The following is a 23,184-nucleotide window of genomic DNA, read 5'->3' on the forward strand; positions in this document are numbered from 1 at the left end:
TGGATGGACAAGTAAATACGGCCGCTTACCCAGCTTGGGGGATTGTGCATGGAGAATCCACCCTGAGGGTTGACGCGGAGAAATTCCTTATCTTCTCCCTTATACAAAGTGGACAAGATCTTTAGTAGAGCGGCAGCTGAATCCGGCCCCTTACGGCCGTAGCGGGTGGCGTCGTCCTCCCCGTTGAAGTCCCACATGGGGTGGCTTCTATACTGAAGCGGTTGCACCCCCGCATAATGCATTCGGCCATAACCCCGATCATGGTTAGTCCGGAATGGGCTAACAATCTTATTCGGCCCATCAGGTAAATGATGTCCCTGTCACCTCCCCTCTGAGGGCTCCGTGGGCGCCAGCTTAGGCGCTTCTTTAAGGGAGCACTGTTGAATTCAGGGAGGCCGATCCGGACAGGATCCGGCAGCGGGACGTCTTCTATATAAAACCATTCCGAGGGCCATTCTTCGAACGCCTTCTTTGGGGTTCCGGACAGATATCCGGTCCCGGCGATGCACCACACTTCGGCTCTGCCCACTTGATACATTGACCTTCTTGGAACGGGGCACGAGGCAAAATAGCTCCTTCCACAGTCCGAAATGAGCTTCAACACCCAAGAACAGCTCGCAGAGGGCTACGAAGCCCGCGATATGCAATACTGAGGCAGGCGTGAGATTATGTAGCTGGAGGCCGTAGAACTCCAGCAGCCCTCGGAGAAATGGATGGATTGGAAATCCAAGCCCCCTTATTAAGTAAGGGACGAGGCACACCCGCTCTCCTTTGGAGGGATTAGGTGCATTCTCTGATTGCTCTCCGCCGTTGTAGACGGCAAGACCGGCTCGAACCGGGACCATATAGGCCGGGGGGAGAAATCCCTTGGTCTGGAGCGTCACTAGCTCGCTATGCGGGATGGAACATCTCTCCCAATATCCAGGCTTAGGGATGGAAGGGCGAGGGGAGGAGTTGCGATGGCTGGCCATGGTGGAATGGACCTTTGTCGGATGCGCTTTGATGAACACTCGCAGAGGGGAGAAGGTGTGGATTGGATCTAAATCCTCGTCCCCTTAAATAGGGCATCTCATTTACGCGGCTAGGGGTGTGAATGTAAAAACACTCAGACTTTTCATATTCGTTTGACACGTGGGAAGCGGCCATTATTGAGCGTAGAAGCCAAGGAGCGTAAACATCTACAAGAAACCGGACTTTATTCAACAGGTACACGGAATTTGGAGGAGAACCCGCCTTGCAATGCCGAAGACAATCTGCGCGCCGGACTCATCGTCATTGAAGCCTGGTTCGGGGGCTACTGAGGGAGTCCTGGATTAGGGGGTGTCCGGACAGCCGGACTATATCCTTTGGCCGGACTGTTGGATTATGAAGATACAAGATTGAAGACTCCGTCCCATGTCCGGAAGGGACTTTTCTTGGTGTGGAAGGCAAGCTTGGCGATACGGATATGCAGATCTCCTACCATTGTAACCGACTTTGTGTAACCCTAACCCTCTCCGGTGTCTATATAAACCGGAGGGTTTTAGTCTGTAGGACAACGTACACATCAACAATCATACCATAGGCTAGCTTCTAGGGTTTAGCCTCTTCGATCTCGTGGTAGATCTACTCTTGTACTACCCATATCATCAATATTAATCAAGCAGGACGTAGGGTTTTACCTCCATCGAGAGGGCCCGAACTTGGGTAAAACTTCGTGTCCCTTGCCTCCTGTTACCATCCGGCCTAGACGCACAGTTCGGGACCCCCTACCCGAGATCCGCCGGTTTTGACACCGACAGCGAGCCAGACAAAGATCTTGCACTTCAACGGCGCCCAACTACGCCATATCGCCACAGCTGTAGACGATCCGATCGCTCCTTGGTTGAGCCTCATATAGGTGGATCTTGCCGTGTATAAACCCGATGGATCATGCAACCAAAAGAATGAGTCCTCCATTTGCGCGTCTCTAGGCACTGTCGCGATCGCATGCCTCAAATGATCTGTTTGTAGCAGCGCTCCGAAGGATGTCTGTGGTTGAACGTCGAGTGCCCACCTTTCACCAGTTAAGGCCTGGGCCACCGTGCGGGAGTTTCTGATCCTTTTTTCCACTCCAGCCACCAGCATTGGCGCAATGTCCCTGACAGAAAATCCATGGATCCACCTATCCCTCCAAAACAGAACCTTGTCTCATTTGCCCACTGTGATCTGCACCAAGCTGTCGAATACTTGCCTGGCGTCGTCATCCACCATAAGCCCTAGCCCGTGCCATGCATGGCCTTTGCGGGTCTGTGTGCCGCATCCACTCCCATCGCACCCTAAGTGCTAGTGCTTGCAGACTTAGATTTTTCACTCCCAGGCCTCCGAAGCAAGTCGGCTTGCAAATCGCTCTCCATGCCACTAGACATTGACCTCCGTTCATTTGATCTTTCCCAGCCCAAAAAAACGCACGCATCCAACCATCAATATCCTCAAGAACCCAGCCATGGGCCTTCATCACGAGCAATTGGTGTACAGGTCACGCTGCTAGCACCAATTTCACAAGCACAAGCCGGCTTGATCTCTGCAATAGACCTTTTTGCCAAGCCGGGAGGCAATGCCGAACTTGGTCCAAAAGAGGTTGCCAATGTGCCTTAGTGAGGTGCTTTATGGCCAGCTGCAACCCGAGATATTTGCACGGGAATTCTCCGATGGGGCATTGCAGCAAATTCTGAACTCTCTCTTTGTCGTCCTGGTCCTCGGAGATCAGGATCGCCGATGATTTTCTGTAATTGACCCTTAGTCCCGAAGCTTCTCCAAATAGCTGCAGCGCGAATCTGACAAACAAAAGATCCTGATTTGTCGGTTTGACGAATAGAGCCATGTCATCGCGTAGATATATAGTCGTTGGGTCGCCGAGATTCCGGTGTAAGAGCTCAGAACTCCGTCTGTCATGGCCTTGGAGACCATGGCCGTGAGAGCCTCCATGGCAATGACAAAAAGCAGCGGGGAGACCGGGTCCCCTTGTCGCAGTCCTTTAGCATGCCAAATCCTCTTTCCCGGAGCCTTGTGGGAGATTTTTTACGGATTGCGGTTGAAGATACCCTAAGTTCTATGAATGGCCACTTAGCGACTAAATGGGCTTAAAGGGAAAAGGAACTCCACGGGGCTTGACGAGATCGAGCTCGAGCCGGCCAGTTGCGCGTTGTTATGCGCCAACCCAACCAGAGCTGTGCACGTATGCTATACCATGCGTTCGTCAGTCGACATGCACGGGCCGACACCAGTATTATCTCTATACCAAAATTTTAGACGTTTCTACGGTTCAATTGGTACGGAAGGAGTATAAAGCAGGCCTGAACACTAGTATAAAGCAGGCACAATTGCCCGTACAGTTTCAACTCATGCCAACATACAAGGCCAAACACTCAAAACGTATAGAAAACATGTCGAGGCCTCTGTTAGCAAACACGACCAACCAGGAGCTAGCATATGTATACCTGATGATATATACATACTTCCATGTTAGACTCCAAGGAAATTACGTACTCTGGTATGGCTCATAACTGGAACTTCTGATCAACATTGAATTTTTTTATTTTTTAACAACAACATTCAAAAAAAAAACTGGAACTTCTGATCGCGACAGTCACGTGCGTCCAATTAGCAGACATGGACCTGAGAGTGACTAAGCGGGACCTGCCAAGACCAAGACACGGAGATAAGATGGACACGCACGCGACGTGCACGACGCGCGCAATCCAGCGCAAATCTATTACGTACCGGCTAAGTATTACAACACGGCTGGTTATCTATAGCTGCATCAGCCGGCCATGGATGCTGGGTCTCAGAAACTTCCCCTGACACTTATCCTTACGTGTGTAAGATTTAACCGCAACGTCCTGTGCGGGCAATACATATCTGTCTGCCAATCCGACACCGAACGTGGACAAGTAACACACACAAGGGGCTACACAGGGCCAGGTACAAATACGTAACTGGAGTATGAATTAAGGAACTGCAGAGAAGTCGACAGCAGTTGCACCAGGACCAGTGGTTTCAGTCGACAGGTTGCGCTTCCATACGTGACACCTCAACCATCTGTGCATTTTAGCTGTTTAATACTCATCAGTTCTCTCTAGAACACAAGTAAAAGTCTTAATTGCTACCCTCTATTTGGTTGATTAAGTCCGTTAATATTTTGTTAGTGGGACACTGGGATTCTATTGAGTATATACAGAAGGAACATTTGAAGTCTGCTTGATGCAATTTCTCCATTGAGTATTCAGAAAGGCACCTCATGCAGTGACAAGTAAGGAATGAGTCTTCTACCAATGGTGTAGAAGGATTAGACTCTTGAGAGCGGCGTGCAGATAACTCTCTCCGAAATTTAAATTTAAGAAGAGGTACTGTAGTTATTACTCCCTCCGTCCCAAAAATTTTGTCTTAAATTTGTCTTGATACGGATGTATCTAATACTAAAACGTGACTTGATACATCCGTATTTAGATAAATTTAAGACAAGAATTTTGAGATGGGTGGAGTAGTTAACAGTGAGCGTTGTACACAATATCCATAGGCTCTCGTGGAATAAAATTACGAGTTAAAACAGAAGAAGGTGAAGAGTGTTCAATTCTGTCAGATCGAACTTGCATACCTAACTACTCTCTCCGTTCGGAATTATTTGTCTCGGAAATAGATGTATCTAGAACTAAAATACATCTAGATCCATCCATTTCTGCGACAAGTAATTCCGAACGGAGGGAGTAGGTTTGACCACGGCTAGAGTGAATTGATCTGTGGGTTAGGCTCCCATTCCTCCCAATTTGATTGCATTTCCTATCATGTTTATGTGGGATTTTAGTCCTGGCCAGCCTCCAAAGCCGTTGCTTCAGCATTACCAGGACATGCATGTCCGTGGATGTCCTCGCCGTCCCTGTACAGCCACGTACAGTACATGGCAGGCAACTACCGAAGCAGGTCAGGAGCCTCTGGCAGTCTGGCTGGCAGCCGACCGGCCGCCGGTCTGAGAACTCAACTTGACATCCGGGAGGAAGAATCCGGTGACCATGAACATATACTTCCGAGTGAATCACGCCAAGCAAAAGCAATAGTCCCATTACGATTGCAACGTACGCCCACTTATCATAGATCGACCTGAAAAGTGAGAACAGGACGGCCCAGATATTATTTAAAAGACGTGTCAAAATAATATCAATAGGATCGACATGCACGCGGCGTACCTGACGCATCCAGTACAGTTCCAGTCGGCCGGTTACTCCATTGATGTTAATGTTATGCATGAAGTTGTCGGTCGGAGTATGGACGAAGTTCTGATTTTCAAACCGCCTGATGTTGATTTGCCACCGGATTCTACAAAATCACCGAAATTTGCACCGTCCAACTACAGAACATGACGTAATAACATTTGCCCTCATGTTGTTTTAATGCTGATTTTCGCTGATGCAGTGGTTTTTCTCGTGAATGTGGATCCTTATAAAGTTATGATCACCCCTCAATCAACATGGAAAGAACCTACTCAAGTACTACATAAAATAATAATAATAATGTTTTGAAGAAGATTGGGAAGATATAGCACACAAGCTTTTTTTTGAATCTTACTATTACTAAAATAAAACTCATATGGTGTGCTTCACTCTTACACTCCAACATGTTATTACTTTTGTGGTCTCAGCCACAATTTATTCTAGTTGTTATTAGTACTAACTTTATACTAAAGTTAGTATAAAGTTGAGTCATCTATTTTAAAACGGAGGGAGTATAAATTATACATACTCTCGTTTAATTTATAGGGAGTCCCCATAGCACGAGAGTCTACCACATCATGCAGTATGTGCCATGAGACCACGCACGCTCAGCCGCTCGTTGGGGTATTCCGTTCAATGTTTGTCATACACTCCAATTCTTGATGAACTTTTAACAACACACTTGGATCCACCGTTGCAGGATGCTACCAAAGATGGCGTGGTTTCAGCCTATATCAAAAACCCCACATATATATACGTGGATGTGAGATCGAGCGCACGTAAGTAATAAGAACACTAATATGTGCTCACCATGCCATGCTAGTACAACTGACAGCCACGTAGAGAAAATTTTCGAAGCAGGGCAAGAGTTTAATAAGGTCACGGCCGACTGGCCGGTTTTAGAATTCAACTTGACAACCTGCAGGAAGGAAGAATCCGGCCGGTCGGCCGGTGACCGGCCGTGAGCATACTTCCGTGTGAACCATGACAAGTAGTAGCCCCATCTGGATTGCGACGTACTCCACATTTAGCATATGTGCCTCTTTATTCTTACACCCCTTTTTCCGAGTTATTACGTTTTTGTGACGTGGTAGACGAGTGGAGTTGATGTGTCAGTCACATAGAGCTCCACAAAAGTACAATTGCAAGATCTAACTAGATCGAAGCAAGTCGCAGAGGTGAAAAGCAGTCGTTGGTTTGGAGAATCTCGTCGAAAATCATATATGTGGCCAATAGCTGAAGATTTTCTCTAGAATATGTGCATCCATACATCTCTAATTTGCACGGTAAATATAAAAGTATTAGCTAATGTGTTTTTAGTGAAATTAGTACGTATCATCATATATGTCAAGAAACAGTTTTCATGATCATATTACAGTTTGGCGCCAACATATTATATACCACTACAAAGTACTACCTCTGTACCAAAATATAAGAAGTTTTTGTTGAATTACAAAAAACGTCTTATATTTAGGTAAGGAGTAGCTGTCAAAGTTAGACGTCCAATACTCGCCCAAAGATAATAATCAGGCGTTCAAGACTCTGTCTATGTTCCAGAATTGACTCATATATTTACTTACGAACTGATGGAGTAAAAGATTACATTCTAACTTCTGCAAGAATTAAAAAGCACAGCTTAGGCAGCTAGCCATTGGGCGTGATGTCAGAAACTTCTCAAAGTCCTCCTGCCCTATCCTTACATGTGTGGTTTAACAGCGACCCATGTAATTAAGCATCCGCCAGTTAACCGATTAATAGTACAATCATTACATCGCATGCACGTAAGTTCTATAGACGGCCACGTAACGACTTAATTGGCTCGAATGGAAAAAAGAACTCCACGGGGCTTGACGAGGTCGAGCTCGAGCCGGCCAGTTGCGCCAACCCAACCAGAGTTGTGCACGTATGCTACGTTTCCACGCGTGACTCGTCAGTCGACATGCGTGGGTGGCGTACCCAACTCGACGGCCTGAACACTATAAAACAGGCACAATGCTCTGGTACAGTTCCATCCATCTCGTGCAAACATACATAGCCAAAGCACTCGAACACGTATAGAAAACATGTCGAGTCCTCTGCTTGTTGCAATGGCCGCGGCGGCGATCGTCGTGGCCTGCTGTTTAGCGGCGTGTCCGGTCGGCGCGGGCGCGAGCGCTGGTGGCTTCTACGACAACTTCGTGGTGAAGTGGGGCACGGACCCGGACCCCGACCGGCGGGTCGAGATCGTCGACGGCGGCCGGCTGGTGACGCTCACCCTCAACAACGTCTCCGGCGCCGGGTTCCAGTCCCGGGACGCCTTCCTCTTCGGCGAGTTCACCATGGAGATGAAGCTCGTGCCCGGCGACTCCGCCGGCACGGTCACCACCTTCTACGTAAGCCCGTCTCGCCTAACCACCAATACTTTTCATGCATACTTCTCTCCCAGATATCGTCCGATCATGCGTTGAATGCATGCACCAACATACTTTCCTTCCAATTTGATGTACGTACACGTACGGGCGTATATTGGGCTTGTGTTTTGATTGTGCATGCACGATGATGTTGATGATGCAGCTGACATCCAAGGACCCGACGGCGGCGGGGGACGGGCACGACGAGATCGACTTCGAGTTCCTGGGCAACGTCAGCGGGGAGCCGTACCTGATGCAGACCAACGTGTTCGCCCAGGGGGTCGGGGGCAGGGAGCAGCGGTCCTACCTGTGGTTCGACCCGACAGAGGACTTCCACAACTACACCATCCTCTGGAACCCTCTGAACATCATGTACGTGCTCATCGACGTGTCCCCCATGCACGCATCTAATCATTCATTCATTTCTTGCATATTTAAATATGTCATTCGGATCTTGCAAATATGTGCCGTTTCTAACGTTGTGTTGTCTCGGCCAAGCTAGCTAGTAGCTGAAAATTAAGCAGGCATGAACCCGGCGATAAGTTTACATGAAGACCAAACACGAGAGGACAAATGTTTGTGTTTGGAGACGACTCTTTCAACGCGTGTTCACGCATGAAAATATGACCGTTTAACTGAACTTGCCGGCCCAAAATATCATATACGTATGGGCTTGCGCGCACCAAGTTTTTGGGCCTTCCTCCCTGGTTTGTCCTAGGCCCGTTTACTCACAAGATATTTTTTCCAGTTCTCAGAAAAAAATATCCCTTCTTCTCAAAAAGAAAAAAAGAAAAAATATATCCCAAAAAATTACACGGTCATTCCTTTTTTTTCCTTTGCGAACCTCCTCCTCTGTCCTCTCAAATTCATTTTTTTTTGAAACAACGAGCCTCCTCCTCTGTCCTCTCAAAAAAGATAGAGCGATGATTTTTCTCAAATAAAAGTATGCAAAAATGGAAGGCGACTAGTATGTTTCGTTTTGATCAGAAGTTAGGAAAGCTAGTAGGATTCAAAAAATTCGTCCAAATTAAACAACCATTGTATAAGAACCTTTCACTGTCGGTTTGGAGCCGAGGAAGGTAGAAAAGACTTGAACAGCAACTTGATACTCCGGCCATCTTTTTTTTTTGTGGGATAATGTGGGTTTTATTCCTCAGAAACAGAATTACAGTTTGCTAGTACATCATGAGTAACTATGTCTGGCACACGGCGCAACCAACAAGCGGTGCTACCACCAGATCTTCCAATACTAGCTAAACTCCGGCCATCTGTGAAACGATATCTCGAGACTCAACGGTCAAAATCATTCTAAACCCTCTCGGGAAGAGGGCTTAATTTAGCCGCGTCGGCATATTTGGAAGCACGAGAACACCACCTGTCCCAGCCAGCTGCTCTTTCAAACGAAGAAGCGATCGAGGAAAACGTGAGGAGGCACATGAGGTGCCTGCGCAGGTAACATGCACGTCAACTTAGCCCCTAAACAAACCAGCTAATGATGCGATAATCGTACTGGTACGCGGAGTCAAATGCTAGATTCTGCCAAAACAGAATTTTTTTACCCGGCATCTGAATCAAAATCTCGGCAAATTCAATAGCACCCAAGGCCAGTTGGCCCATCCATGCATCCAGGCATCTTCTCACCACTGCGCTGATCGAATTAATGCATCGGATCTCCTGCATCTGTCTGACAATTTGTTTCCGTCGATGCTCTGTTTTCCAGCTTCTCTGTGGACGGCGTGCCGGTGCGCGTGTTCCGGAACCACGACGCGAACGGCGTGCCGTACCTGAGCAGGCAGGCGATGAAGGTGCACGCCACCATCTGGGACGGCGACACCTGGGCCACCCGCGGCGGACGGGTCAAGATCGACTGGGCGCACGCGCCCTTCGTCGCCTCCTACGGGACCTACGCCTCCAGCGCCTGCGTCTCCGCGGTCGGCAACGGCGATCAGGACGGAGCGCCGTCGGCCTTCTGCTGCCCGGGCGACGCCTCGTCGTGGATGGCCCGGCGGCTGGGGCCCGACGGCGAGCGCGCGGTGGCGTGGGCGCGGGACACGTACATGGTGATGGACTACTGCGACGACCCCTGGAACCTGGGCCGCCCCGCCGAGTGCGACATGGACCGGCTCGCCTCTGCCGTCTGATTGTTCGGCTCCGTCGGCCATACTACCGAACACGTGTCGTCGTGTTATTAGACGAGACAGACGTACGGTGTTTGTGTTGGTGCTTCTAGCGTAGCCTGCTAGGTCGTCTCACTCAAGATGTGACGTGTAGCCGTGTAGGCGTAGCGTATATAATACAGGATCTAACTAGGAGTTTCTCTAGCGGATCGTAGCAAGGAGTCATTTGATTCCTGCAGAAACCTGCTCCTGCTGTAACCTGTAGCCGAGTAATTCATGCATATACAGACGCTGAGATAAGATTAACTCATTTCTCGACATTTTGAGCCTGGAAGAAGAGCAAACTGGCCAAAAAAATTGCTCTGTGTGTCATATAAATGTTGATACAAGTGGAGGAAAGGGGAGGACGTTCAGAAACCCAATGAAAGAATCAAGCCCGCTGCGCCGCACGTACCTGTTTCTTCAGATGTACAAAAATAATCAGGGTACGACACCGTATATCGAACCCAAACAATATGAATCGGTCGCTCAACCCCCTCGCTCAGCCAAACCCAATGAGATCATATTCTTCACGGGCGGGGCGGGAGCGAGCACTCCTTGGGCCTGGTGGCGTCGGTGTACCGGTTGCTCCTGTCGGTGCAGTAGTCGTAGAGGACGTAGCCCATGTAGCGCACCCACTGCAGGTCGGCCCGCGCCTTGGGGGAGAGGTTGAAGAGCGGGGACCCGGCGGGCTCGGCGCCGCACCACGACACGCCGGGCGACGGCCGGCAGTAGGTGATGTTGTAGTTGCGGTAGTAGGAGACGAAGGGCGCCAGCGACCAGTCCGTCTTGACGCGCCCGCCCTGCGTCGCCCAGTCGTCGGCGTTCCACAGGCTCCCGTACACCCGCTGCTGCTGCCACGACGGGAACGGCACGCCCTGGTCCTCGTTGTTGTCGAACGTCCGGATCGTCACGCCGTCCACCTCGATCCTGCACAAATTCAGTTCACGTCGCTCTATATGTTCAGAAACATCGGTACGGTCGACCCACATGCTATACGTACATATCACGCAAGAAAAGAGATTAATTACGTGATGCGCTTGGGGTTCCAGACGATGGAGTAGGTGTGGTAGTCGGCGCTGGGGTCGAACCAGAGCTTGAACTGCTGCTCCCGCCCGCCGACGCCGTAGGCGAACACGTTGGTGTGGAGGGTGTAGGGCTCGCCGGTGGAGTTGCCCAGGAACTCCAGGTCGATCTCGTCGTGGATGTCCCACGGCCCCTCCGAGATGGTCTGTATGCACGTGCACCGAGATATTCACCCATGTCAAAAGTCAACTCGACCGACGCACACACAGCCACTGGTACGGTGCACTAATGCAAACTAATTACGGATCGAGATCTTACGTAGACGGTGCAGACGGTGCCGGCGGAGTTGCCTTCGACGAGCTTGATGTCGATGTCGATGCGGGCGAAGAGGTACATGTCGTTGGACTTGAAGGCGGAGCCCCGGTTGAAGTCCAGCGAGAGCGCCAGCGCCTCGCTGTCGCCGTCCATGAAGTAGTAGGTGTGGTCCGCGCTCCATATGATCTGGATGTCCTTGTAGATGTCCGCCCTGCCCACGTCCACGGCCAGGACGAAGGCCAGGGCCACGCACAGGAGCCGCAGCTTTGGCCTGCAATGCAATGGCGAAGCCATGGCTAACTAGCTAGCCCTGCTGCTGCTGTGTGCAGTGCCGGGACACTAGCTAGCTAGCCTCTGTCTTGCTGCTTCCCACGCGGACAGGGAGAGAGGTCAGCGGCTCCTGTATATATATTGGAGAGTGGAGTGTGGAGACGAAGGTGATGAGGAAATGGGGGAGAGATGGAGGAATTTGCTGCAGAGGGCGGCAAGGCAAGTGAGGAATCGAATGCCAGCCTTGCCGCAGGGAGGGAGAACCTGCTGCTGGTCTGGGAAGACAAGCTTGCTAGGTTGCTAAGCGAGTAGGTGCTCGTATATAAGCGTTTCGGGAGCACTGGCCGGCCGTCCCAGCGGACGCCGTGCACATGCAATGCACGAGAGGTCTCTTTGCTAGACGGAGAGCTGGGCATCAACGCATGGGAGCCGTAGGTTTGCTGGGCTGGTTAGATCTCAGTAAACTGCTATCTTATCAGAGGCACGCTGACCTATCCTCACACCACACGTCGACTCAGATTCGCTATTTGTCAAACGAATTAAGTGGAGTGCTCATAGTTTAGTGTTGGCATAACGCTATTTGTCAAACGAATTAAGTCGATCTGTAACTGTTTTGACTTTTACTGGTGTGTGGAGAGCGATCGGCGGGAGACAGATTTGGACGGCTGGCTTGCCAAGATGTTCAAGCAATGCCCACCGCACGCGACCGACGCCAGGTTAATTTCCAATTGGGCGTTCCTCGCATCGGGGAGCGCGCATTACGACTTCCAGTAACTAGGCTTATTGAGAAGCACTAGTGTACTGGTGAAGTTAGTGTCGGGGACAGCAAAGATGCTATGCACAACTTTAGCAAATACGCACACTAAACAACCCCTTCACTTGTTGTGAGCTCTGAGGACAACATCAATCAACAAGCAGTGGAATAACACAAACAGTATGCATATATGACAAGAGACTTGACGTGAAAAAACCTTCTCAACTTGAGAAGTAAAAATGGTTGTGAACCGACCGGTCCACACAACTTCATTATGAAAATAGTCAGTACAAAGTATTCTCTAAAAACCTCTAAGAGATTTACAACACACTCTTCATATTGCCAACCGGCAATAGCAATAAGAACCACAAAAGACAAGATTTCTGCAAAACAGGCTTTACACAACATCTATCCTTTAAGTATTTTACAAACTACTCTCAAACCACTGAACCAAACAACACAACATTTGGCAGTAGTTAGAAACTTCCACCCCCTTAATATTTCATCTCAGTCGAACATTGTTTGCCTACCCAATTTGTTCGTCTTCCAAAACTAATATGTCCTAAAACAGCAGCAGTTCGAGCTGGCAAAACCACTCTCAAATCTGATGCTCCACTGACCCAATCCTCAAACCAGCTAACCAGATCAAAGTACTCAAAAGGAACGAGCTCACCAGGTTCAGGGCCAATCTAAGCAAGTTCCAGCCTCGAATAACCAGCTTGAACAATGTCTAGTCAGGTGCAACAGATCTGGATAGAACCTCCACTTCTTTCTCTCACACACAAGTTGTGTTCTTGTTGTGTGCTCTATCATTCTCATAATGGCAGCCACCACCAACAGGGGTGGAGTGGCTAGGTTTTCTCCTTCTTGCTCCTTTCACTAGGAAGCACTCATAGTTGTTGGATTCAATAAAGATCAATGGCTCATATGTGTTGGACTTATGTGGGCTGATGTTGGGCTACAAACACACCTCCATGCGGAGGGACTTAGCTAAAAAAAACTCTCGTCCCAACATCATGGAGGGTCTCATTGCCTTTCGGCAGCCATGCCATCGAGCCGACGACATAATTCGAGCTTCTTCCTTGTCACCCCCTTGGTCAATATATCAACCCCATTATCATCGGTGTGAACTTTCTCAGTCTGCATTTGCCTGAAATATAGCACATCTTGAATCCAATGATTGTGGACTTCGATATGCTTAGACTTGAAACGAGAAATTGCATTCTTACTCAAGTGGATGCCACTTTGGTTGCCACAAAACAACACATACTTGTCTTGCTTAAATCCAAGCTCAGAAGCCAACCGTTTAAGCCACAATAGCTCTTTGCTCGTCTATGTTACTATAATAAATTCAGCTTCAATCGTATTCAATGCCACACACTTTTGCAACCTTATTTGCCATGACACCGCCCCCCTACATAGGTAACCAAGTAACCTAAAGTAGACTTCCTTCTGTCAAACATCTCCCGCCATGTTAGAATCTGAAAGGGCAGTCAACTTGGGCTCACCACCACCAAAGCAAAGCTTCATATTAGTGCTACCCCGGAGACATTTCAAAATTCACTTCACAACTTCTCAATGAGGTCTTCCCAGATTAGACATAAATATGCTCACATTACTAACTGCATGAGCAATGTCAAGCCTTGTGCACACCACAACATATGCCAACTGCATGAGCAATGTCAAGCATAAGGAACATTATGCATTTCCTTTTTCTTCTCATCAGTGGTAGACGCTACTTGGTGCTCAACTTTAAATGGGCTACTAGTGGCAACTCACAACTTTAACACTATCCATTCTGAACCTTTGAAATACCTTCCCAATATACTTCTCACGAGACAAATACAACTTATTGAAATTTTTGTCTCTCTCAATTGTCATCCCAAGAATATTCTTTGGTGGACCTATGTCTTTCATATAAAAACATTTGCTTAACTCTTTCTTCAACTTAGCAATCCTAGAGACATTCTTGGCAACAATCAGGATATCATCAGTATGGAGCAACAATATGCTAAAGTCATCACCTGAGAACCTCTGAATAAGCACACAATGATCTGAGCTACACTTCTTGCAGCCTTGCTCCCCCATGACAGTTTCAAATTTCATGTACCATTGTCTTGGTGCTTGTTTCAGGCCATAGATACTTTTCTTCAGCTTGCACACATAGTCTTCTTTGCCTTTCACATGAAACGACTCAAGCTGCTCCACGTAGATTTCTTCCTCCAACTCACCATGAAGGAATGTAGTCTTCACATCCATTTGCTCAACCTCCAAGTTGAGATTTGCTAGCATGCCAAGGATTACTCTATGTTGGAAATATGACCTAGAGGCAATAATATTTGTATTATTTATTTCCAAGTTTATAGTTAATGTTTATTATTCTATGCTATAACTGCTATGGTTCATGAATATGTGATTCAAAGGAAAGCTCATTAGCACCTGTAGAAGTATAAATGGTAAAACCAGATTTCTAGTCTTGCCTCTAGGACTAGCTCAAGTGTTTATTTGATGATTCCATTTTCCTGATCATGTGGATATGCTAGTAACGTTCGAGGGCATAATGTTGGTAGAACACTCGTGTTGAATTGACCCAAGTTGTTTGTTACACTTAGATATTATATTGTCTAAAGCCTATAGTTCATAACACAGGAGTTAACATATGTTTGATTCCATAGACCATGAGAGTGTCAAATCACTCCACACCGGACGTTGCACTTTGGGGTTGTTCCAATGTCATCCGTAATAGGGTGATCATATCAGTAGCTTACGGGTTCATCAGAAACATATGACGAGAGACTAGATAGCTCGAGACTGGGATTTGCTCCTCTGACAATGGAGATATATTCTTTGGTCCCTCTCGGTGTGACTACATCTATCATCGTCTGGCCAGATAAAGAGTGAATTGATCACGGAGATGCCGGAACACGAGAATGAGAAAAGAAAACAAAACCGATGATGAGGACGACCGGTATAGTGAGCATCTGTTGATCTCACAAGGATACATATATATATATATATATATATATATATCACCTTAGGTTTTATAACATATTGTGAAAGCAAAAGGAACGACATATGATAACCAATGGCTCACTCGAATATAATTTGTGTAAGTATAGTGATCAATATGGATGTCCATGGTTTTGCCGTTGACCAATTAACGAAAGGAGTTTTCATTCATGTCTATATTTTATCGAACCTACAGGGTCACGCACTTAGGGGATTACTAACTTTTGAGTTCTATAGGAGTTAGGAATATGAGAAAATATTACCAGAAAAGTTTTGGAAATAAAATAAATTGTGTCGAGAGAAACCGAAAGCCTTTCGGGGTTACCAGAAAGTTTCAAAGAAAACCAAGTAATAATGGGTAATGATAGGAGGAAAATGTTTCAAAGGACCTAATATATAATATAGGACTTTTGCAATGATCTAGGAGTCTCTAATTTTAGTTCGAGTCAATATGATAAGAGAAATATCAATTGGCCCATTAGTGGAGAGTTAACGGGCCATATAATGGAGCCCTTCCTCCCTTGGGCTTATTGGACAAGCTAAGGGGGGAGGGGAGTTGGACTCCCCTCCCCTAGGAAGCACAAGGGAGGAGGAGATCCCCTCCTCCAAGTCGGCCTCCCCTCCCCTCCACCTATATATATACTATAGGTGTTGTCCCTTTTGCAACACACAAGTTCTACTGATTGGAGCCTCCTCTAGTTCTCTCTTGTTCTCGGGCATCAAAATCTATAGAGATATATCAAGATGTCTGATAGTGCTTAGCCAAAGCTTGTACATTTAAATAGCACTTAGCCAGAATCAATGTCCTCGGACTCTTGACGAGCGAGTACATATGAATGATGTTCCATATGCTTCCACAGTTGGTTCCATCATGTATGCCATGCTATGTACAAGAGTAGATGTTTCCTATGCGCTAAGTGTTAGCATTAGGTACCAAAGTGATATAGGATTGGAACACTGGGCCATAGTTAATAACATCTCAAGTAGCTCAGAAGGACCAATGACTTGCTTCTTGTGTTCGGAGGTGATGAAGACCTCATTGTAAGTGGTGACACTGATGCAGGCTTCATGACTGACCCAGATGACTTCAAATCTCAATTAGGCAATGTTTGCATTTTGAACGGTAGCGGAGTGGTCTGGAAAAGTTCCAAGCAAAACACTTTGGCGGATTCTACGATGGAGGCGAAATATTTCACGGCTTTAGAAGCCTCCAAGGAGGCAGTATGGATCAAGAAGTTTCTTGAAGAGATTGGTGTGGTTGCAAGTGTGCTGGACCTGGTGGAGATCTATTATGATAATAGTGGTGTAGTGGCTCAGGCAAAGGAGCCAGGTCCCACCATAATACAAGACATATTGCCCACAAATATCACATCATCCGACATCATGTCGAGGGAGGATCTTGTGAGAGTACGCAAAGTTCACACGAATCTAAATGTGACAGTCCTGATGTACAAGCCTATACCATGAGCAAAACACGAGCAACACAGGTTAGCTATTGGTGTTAATTAAACTATGTAAACTGGGTTGCTGACTCTAGTGCAAGTGGGAGTCTGTAGGAGATATGCCCTAGAGGTAGTAATAACAATTGTTATGTATATCCAAGTTTGTAATTAATGTTTATGTTCTATGCTATAACAGGAATGGTCCTTGAGCTTGTATATCCATAAAGGATCGTTGGAAAACCCATGTGCATGTGTTGAATAATAAATGGTAAAATATATTCCTATTTGTGCCTCGCTCTAATACTAACTCAAGTGTTGCATGATATTCATGTTTTCCTGATCATGGGCATGATTATGTCGGTAACTTTCACGACACAATGTTGGAATAAAACTTGTGTTGAATTGACCCAATTGATGTTATGCTATGAGATACATTCGTCATGAGTTAATGGTTTTATAACATAGAGAAAGTTACACGTTTGCACAATTCATTAGACCATGATACTATCGAGTTCCTTCATACTTGCTTCATGAAATTTTGGGTTTGTTAAACTTCATCTATTATAGGGTGTCTATTACGGCAGCTTACGAGTTCACGGAAAAGTATGACAAGGAATTATATAGCTCAAGATTGGGATTTGCTCTTTCGACAATGGAGATATTGTTGGAAATATGCCCTAGAGGCAATAATAAAAGCATTATTATTATATTTCCTTGTTCATGATAATTGTCTTTATTCATGCTATAATTGTGTTATCCGGAAATCGTAATACATGTGTGAATAACAGACACCAACATGTCCCTAGTAAGCCTCTAGTTGACTAGCTCGTTGATCAACAGATAGTCATGGTTTCCTGACTATGGACATTGGATGTCATTGATAACGAGATCACATCATTAGGAGAATGATGTGATGGACAAGACCCAATCCTAAACATAGCACAAGATCGTATAGTTCGTTTGCTAGAGTTTTCCAATGTCAAAGTATCTTTTCCTTAGACCATGAGATCGTGTAACTCCCGGATACCGTAGGAGTGCTTTGGGTCTACCAAACGTCACAAGTAACTGGGTGACTATAAAGGTAGACTACGGGTATCTCCGAAAGTGTCTGTTGGGTTGACATGGATCAAGACTGGGATTTGTCACTCCGTATGACGGAGAGGTATCACTGGGCCCACTCGGTAATGCATCATCATAATGAGCTCAAAGTGACCAAGTGTCTGGTCACGGGATCATGCATTATGGTACGAGTAAAGTGACTTGCCGGTAACGAGATTGAACGAGGTATTGGGATACCGACGATCGAATCTCGGGCAAGTAACATATCGATTGACAAAGGGAATTGCATACGGGGTTGATTGAATCCTCGACATCGTGGTTCATCCGATGAGATCATCGTGGAGCATGTGGGAGCCAACATGGGTATCCAGATCCCGCTGTTGGTTATTGACCGGAGAGTCGTCTCGGTCATGTCTGCTTGTCTCCCGAACCCGTAGGGTCTACACACTTAAGGTTCGGTGACGCTGGGGTTGTGAAGATATGTATATGCAGTAACCCGAATATTGTTCGGAGTCCCGGATGAGATCCCGGACGTCACGAGGAGTTCCGGAATGGTCCGGAGGTAAAGAATTATATATAGGAAGTGCTGTTTCGGCCATCGGGACAAGTTTCGGGGTCGCCGGTATTGTACCGGGACCACCGGAAGGGTCCCGGGGGTCCACCGGGTGGGGCCACCTATCCCGGAGGGCCCCATGGGCTGAAGTGGGAGGGAACCCAGCCCATAGTGGGCTGGGGCGCCACCCCCCCAAGGGCCCATGCGGCTAGGGTTGGGGGAAACCCTAAGAGGGGCGCCCCCTTGCTTGGGGGGCAAGCCCCCCACCCCTTGGCCGCCGCCCCCCCTAGTAGATCCATCTACTAGGGCCGGCGCCCCCCCTTGGCACCCCTATATATAGTTGAGGAGAGGGAGGGACTTCATACCTCAGCCTTGGCGCCTCCCTCTCTCCCCGTTACGTCTCTCCCTCGTAGTATAGGCGAAGCCCTACTACTGTGACGCCCTGCATCCACCACCACACCGTCGTGCTGCTGGATCTTCATCAACCTCTCCTCCTCCCCTTGCTGGATCAAGAAGGAGGAGACGTCTCCCGTCCCGTACGTGTGTTGAACGCGGAGGTGCCGTCCGTTCGGCGCTTGGTCATCGGTGATTTGGATCACGTCGTGTTCGACTACACCATCACCTTTCTTTGAACGCTTCCGTGCGCAATCTACAAAGGTATGTAGATGCATCCAATGACTCGTTGCTAGATGAACTCCTAGATGGATCTTGGTGAAACGAGTAGGAAAATTTTTGTTTTCTGCAACGTTCCCCAACAGTGGCATCATGAGCTAGGTCTATGCGTAGTTCTTCTTGCGCGAGTAGAACACAATTTGTTGTGGGCGTAGATTTGTCAACTTTCTTGCCGCTACTAGTTTTATCTTGCTTCAGCGGTATTGTGGGATGAAGCGGCCCGGACCAACCTTACACGTACGCTTACGTGAGACCGGTTCCACCGACTAACATGCACTAGTTGCATAAGGTGGCTGGCGGGTGTCTGTCTCTCCCACTTTAGTTGGAGCGGATTCGATGAACAGGGTCCTTATGAAGGGTAAATAGAAGTTGACAAATCACGTTGTGGCTTTAACGTAGGTAAGAAGACGTTCTTGCTAGAACCCTAATTCAGCCACGTAAAACTTGCAACAACAATTAGAGGACGTCTAACTTGTTTTTGCAGCAAGTGGTTTGTGATATGATATGGCCAAAGTTGTTATGAATTATGAATGATCTATATGTGATGTATGAGATGTTCATGCTATTGTAATAGGATTCACGACTTGCATGTCGATGAGTATGACAACCGGCAGGAGCCATAGGAGTTGTCTTTATTCTTTTATATGACCTGCGTGTCATTGAGAAACGCCATGTAAATTACTTTACTTTATTGCTAAACGCGTTAGCCATAGTAGTAGAAGTAATAGTTGGCGAGCAACTTCATGGAGACACAATGATGGAGATCATGGTGTCATGCCGGTGACAAGATGATCATGGAGCCCCAAGATGGAGATCAAAGGAGCTATGTGATATTGGCCATATCATGTCACGTTTATTATTTGATTGCATGTGATGTTTATCATGTTTTTGCATCTTGTTTACTTAGAACGACGGTAGTAAATAAGATGATCCCTCATAACAATTTCAAGAAGTGTTCTCCCCTAACTGTGCACCGTTGCTAAAGTTCGTCGTTTCTAAGCACGCCGTGATGATCGGGTGTGATGGATCCTTACGTTCACATACAACGGGTGTTGACGAGCCTAGCATGTACAGACATGGCCTCGGAACACATGCAAAACACTTAGGGTTAACTTGACGAGCCTAGCATGTACAGACATGGCCTCGGAACACAGAATACCGAAAGGTCGAGCATGAGTCGTATAGAAGATACGATCAACATGAAGATGTTCACCGACGTTGACTAGTCCGTCTCACGTGATGATCGGACACGGTCTAGTTAACTCGGATCATGTAATACTTAGATGACTAGAGGGATGTCTAATCTAAGTGGGAGTTCATTAATAATTTGATTAGATGAACTTAATTATCATGAACTTAGTCTAAAATCTTTGCAATATGTCTTGTAGATCAAATGGCCAACGTAGTCCTCAACTTCAACGCGTTCCTAGAGAAAACCAAGCTGAAAGACGATGGCAGCAACTATACGGACTGGGTCCGGAACCTGAGGATCATCCTCATAGCTGCCAAGAAAGATTATGTCCTACAAGCACCGCTAGGTGATCCACCCGTCCCACAGAACCAAGACGTTATGAACGCTTGGCAGACACGTGTTGACGACTACTCCCTCGTTCAGTGCGGCATGCTTTACAGCCTAGAGCCGGGGCTCCAAAAACGTTTTGAGAGACATGGAGCATACGAGATGTTCGAAGAGCTGAAAATGGTTTTTCAAGCTCATGCCCGGATCGAGAGATATGAAGTCTCCGATAAGTTCTTCAGCTGTAACATGGAAGAAAATAGTTCTGTCAGTGAGCACATACTCACTATGTCTGGGTTACATAACCGCTTGTCTCAGCTGGGAGTTAATCTCCCGGATGATGCGGTCATTGACAGAATCCTCCAGTCGCTTCCACCAAGCTACAAGAGCTTTGTGATGAACTTCAACATGCAGGGGATGCAAAAGACCATTCCTGAGTTGTTCTCAATGCTGAAATCAGCGGAGGTAGAAGTCAAGAAGGAACATCAAGTGTTGATGGTCAATAAAGCCACTAAGTTCAAGAAAGGCAAGGGTAAAAAGAATTTCAAGAAGGACGGCAAGGAGGTTGCCGCGCCCGGCAAGCAAGCTGCCGGGAAGAAGCCAAAGAATGGACCCAAGCCCGAGACTGAGTGCTTTTATTGCAAGGGAAGCGGTCACTGGAAGCGGAACTGCCCTAAATACTTAGCAGACAAGAAGGCCGGTAAAACAAAAGGTATATTTGATATACATGTAATTGATGTGTACCTTACCAGTACTCGTAGTGACTCCTGGGTATTTGATACCGGTGCCGTTGCTCATATTTGTAACTCACAGCAGGAGCTGCGGAATAAACGGAGACTGGCAAAGGACGAGGTGACGATGTGCGTCGGGAATGGTTCCAAGGTCGATGTGATCGCCGTCGGCACGCTACCTCTGCATTTGCCTACGGGATTAGTTATAAACCTCAATAATTGTTATTTAGTGCCAAGTTTGAGCATGAACATTGTATCAGGATCTTGTTTAATTCGAGATGGCTACTCATTTAAATCTGAGAATAATGGTTGTTCTATTTATATGAGAGATATATTTTAGGTCATGCTCCGATGGTGAATGGTTTATTCTTTATGAATCACGAGCGTAATGCTACACATGTTCATAATGTGAGTACCAAAAGATGTAAAGTTGATAATGATAGTACCACATACTTGTGGCACTGCCGCCTTGGTCACATAGGTGTCAAACGCATGAAGAAGCTCCATGCAGATGGACTTTTGGAGTCTCTTGATTATGAATCATTTGACACGTGCGAACCATGCCTCATGGGTAAAATGACCAAGACTCCGTTCTCAGGAACAATGGAGCGAGCAACCAACTTATTGGAAATCATACATACTGATGTGTGCGGTCCAATGAGTGTTGAGGCTCGCGGTGGCTGTCGTTATGTTCTCACCCTCACTGATGACTTGAGTAGATATGGGTATGTCTAATTAATGAAACACAAGTCTGAAACCTTTGAAAAGTTCAAGGAATTTCAGAGTGAGGTTGAAAATCAACGTGACAGGAAAATCAAGTTTCTACGATCAGATCGTGGAGGAGAATACTTGAGTCACGACTTTGGCACACACTTAAGAAAATGTGGAATAGTTTCACAACTCATGCCGCCTGGAACACCTCAGCGTAACGGTGTGTCCGAACGTCGTAATCGCACTCTATTGGATATGGTGCAGTCTATGATGTCTCTTACTGATTTACCGCTATCTTTTTGGGGCTATGCTTTAGAGACTGCTGCATTCACTTTAAATAGGGCTCCGTCGAAATCCGTTGAGACGACACCGTATGAATTATGGTTTGGGAAGAAACCTAAGCTGTCGTTTCTAAAAGTTTGGGGATGCGATGCTTATGTCAAGAAACTTCAACCTGAGAAGCTCGAACCCAAGTCGGAAAAATGCGTCTTCATAGGATACCCTAAAGAAACTATTGGGTATACCTTGTACCTAAGATCCGAAGGCAAGATCTTTGTTGCCAAGAACGGACTCTTTCTGGAGAAAGAGTTTCTCTCGAAAGAAGTAAGTGGGAGGAAAGTAGAGCTTGATGAAGTATTACCTCTTGAACCGGAAAATGGCGCAACTCAAGAAAATGTTCCTGAGGTGCCTGCACTGACTAGAGAGGAAGTTAATGATAATGATCAAGATACTTCTGATAAAGCTCCTACTGAAATTCGAAGGTCCACAAGGACACGTTCCGCACCAGAGTGGTACGGCAACCCTGTCTTGGAAATCATGTTGTTAGACAACGGTGAACCTTCGAACTATGAGGAAGCGATGGCGGGCCCAGATTCCGAAAAATGGCTAGAAGCCATGAAATCCGAGATAGGATCCATGTATGAAAACGAAGTATGGACTTTGACTGACTTGCCCGTTGAACGGTGAGCCATAGAAAATAAATGGATCTTTAAGAAGAAGACAGACGCGGATGGTAATGTGACCATCTATAAAGCTCGGCTTGTCGCTAAGGGTTATCGACAAGTTCAAGGGGTTGACTACGATGAGACCTTCTCACCGGTAGCGAAGCTGAAGTCCGTCTGAATCATGTTAGCGATTGCCGCATTCTATGATTATGAAATATGGCAAATGGACGTCAAAACAGCATTCCTTAATGGTTTCCTTAAGGAAGAATTGTATATGATGCAGCCGGAAGATTTTGTCGATCCTAAGAATGCTGACAAGGTGTGCAAGCTCCAACGCTCGATTTATGGGCTGGTGCAAGCATCTCGGAGTTGGAACATTCGCTTTGATGAGATGATCAAAGCGTTTGGGTT

At 46.9% G+C, this 23,184-nt stretch overlaps 2 protein-coding genes across 2 annotated transcripts; one reads left to right on the forward strand and one right to left on the reverse strand.

Annotated features, from left to right (window-relative positions):
• Positions 1–7,227: 7,227 nt before the first annotated feature.
• On the forward strand, positions 7,228–10,050 carry LOC125539553 (putative xyloglucan endotransglucosylase/hydrolase protein 13). Its single transcript, XM_048703039.2, has 3 exons — positions 7,228–7,597; positions 7,779–7,987; positions 9,336–10,050. The coding sequence occupies exons 1-3, from the start codon at positions 7,289–7,291 to the stop codon at positions 9,754–9,756; spliced, it is 939 nt and encodes a 312-aa protein (XP_048558996.1). The 5' UTR covers positions 7,228–7,288; the 3' UTR covers positions 9,757–10,050.
• A 27-nt stretch (positions 10,051–10,077) lies between these two features.
• Positions 10,078–11,741, reverse strand: LOC125539554 (xyloglucan endotransglucosylase protein 7). Its single transcript, XM_048703040.2, has 3 exons — positions 11,116–11,741; positions 10,803–11,002; positions 10,078–10,701 (listed from the first exon to the last, which is right to left on the reverse strand). Exons 1-3 carry the CDS (start codon positions 11,404–11,406, stop codon positions 10,302–10,304), a joined length of 891 nt encoding a protein of 296 aa, XP_048558997.1. The 5' UTR covers positions 11,407–11,741; the 3' UTR covers positions 10,078–10,301.
• Positions 11,742–23,184: the final 11,443 nt, after the last annotated feature.

This window comes from Triticum urartu, chromosome 2A (genome assembly GCF_056163025.1).
Source record: "Triticum urartu cultivar PI428250 chromosome 2A, HENAU_Tu73, whole genome shotgun sequence".
Classification (NCBI taxonomy): Eukaryota; Viridiplantae; Streptophyta; class Magnoliopsida; order Poales; family Poaceae; genus Triticum; species Triticum urartu.

Excerpts from the sequence above, each read along its gene's own strand:
- LOC125539553 (XM_048703039.2), top strand. The coding sequence starts at position 7,289 with ATGTCGAGTCCTCTGCTTGTTGCAATGGCCGCGGCGGCGATCGTCGTG. Across the intron at positions 7,598-7,778 it reads GCACGGTCACCACCTTCTAC|CTGACATCCAAGGACCCGAC; the intron begins GTAAGCCCGTCT and ends TTGATGATGCAG. Across the intron at positions 7,988-9,335 it reads TGGAACCCTCTGAACATCAT|CTTCTCTGTGGACGGCGTGC; the intron begins GTACGTGCTCAT and ends TCTGTTTTCCAG.
- LOC125539554 (XM_048703040.2), bottom strand. The coding sequence starts at position 11,406 with ATGGCTTCGCCATTGCATTGCAGGCCAAAGCTGCGGCTCCTGTGCGTG. Across the intron at positions 11,003-11,115 it reads GCACCGTCTGCACCGTCTAC|ACCATCTCGGAGGGGCCGTG; the intron begins GTAAGATCTCGA and ends ACGTGCATACAG. Across the intron at positions 10,702-10,802 it reads TGGAACCCCAAGCGCATCAC|GATCGAGGTGGACGGCGTGA; the intron begins GTAATTAATCTC and ends GAATTTGTGCAG.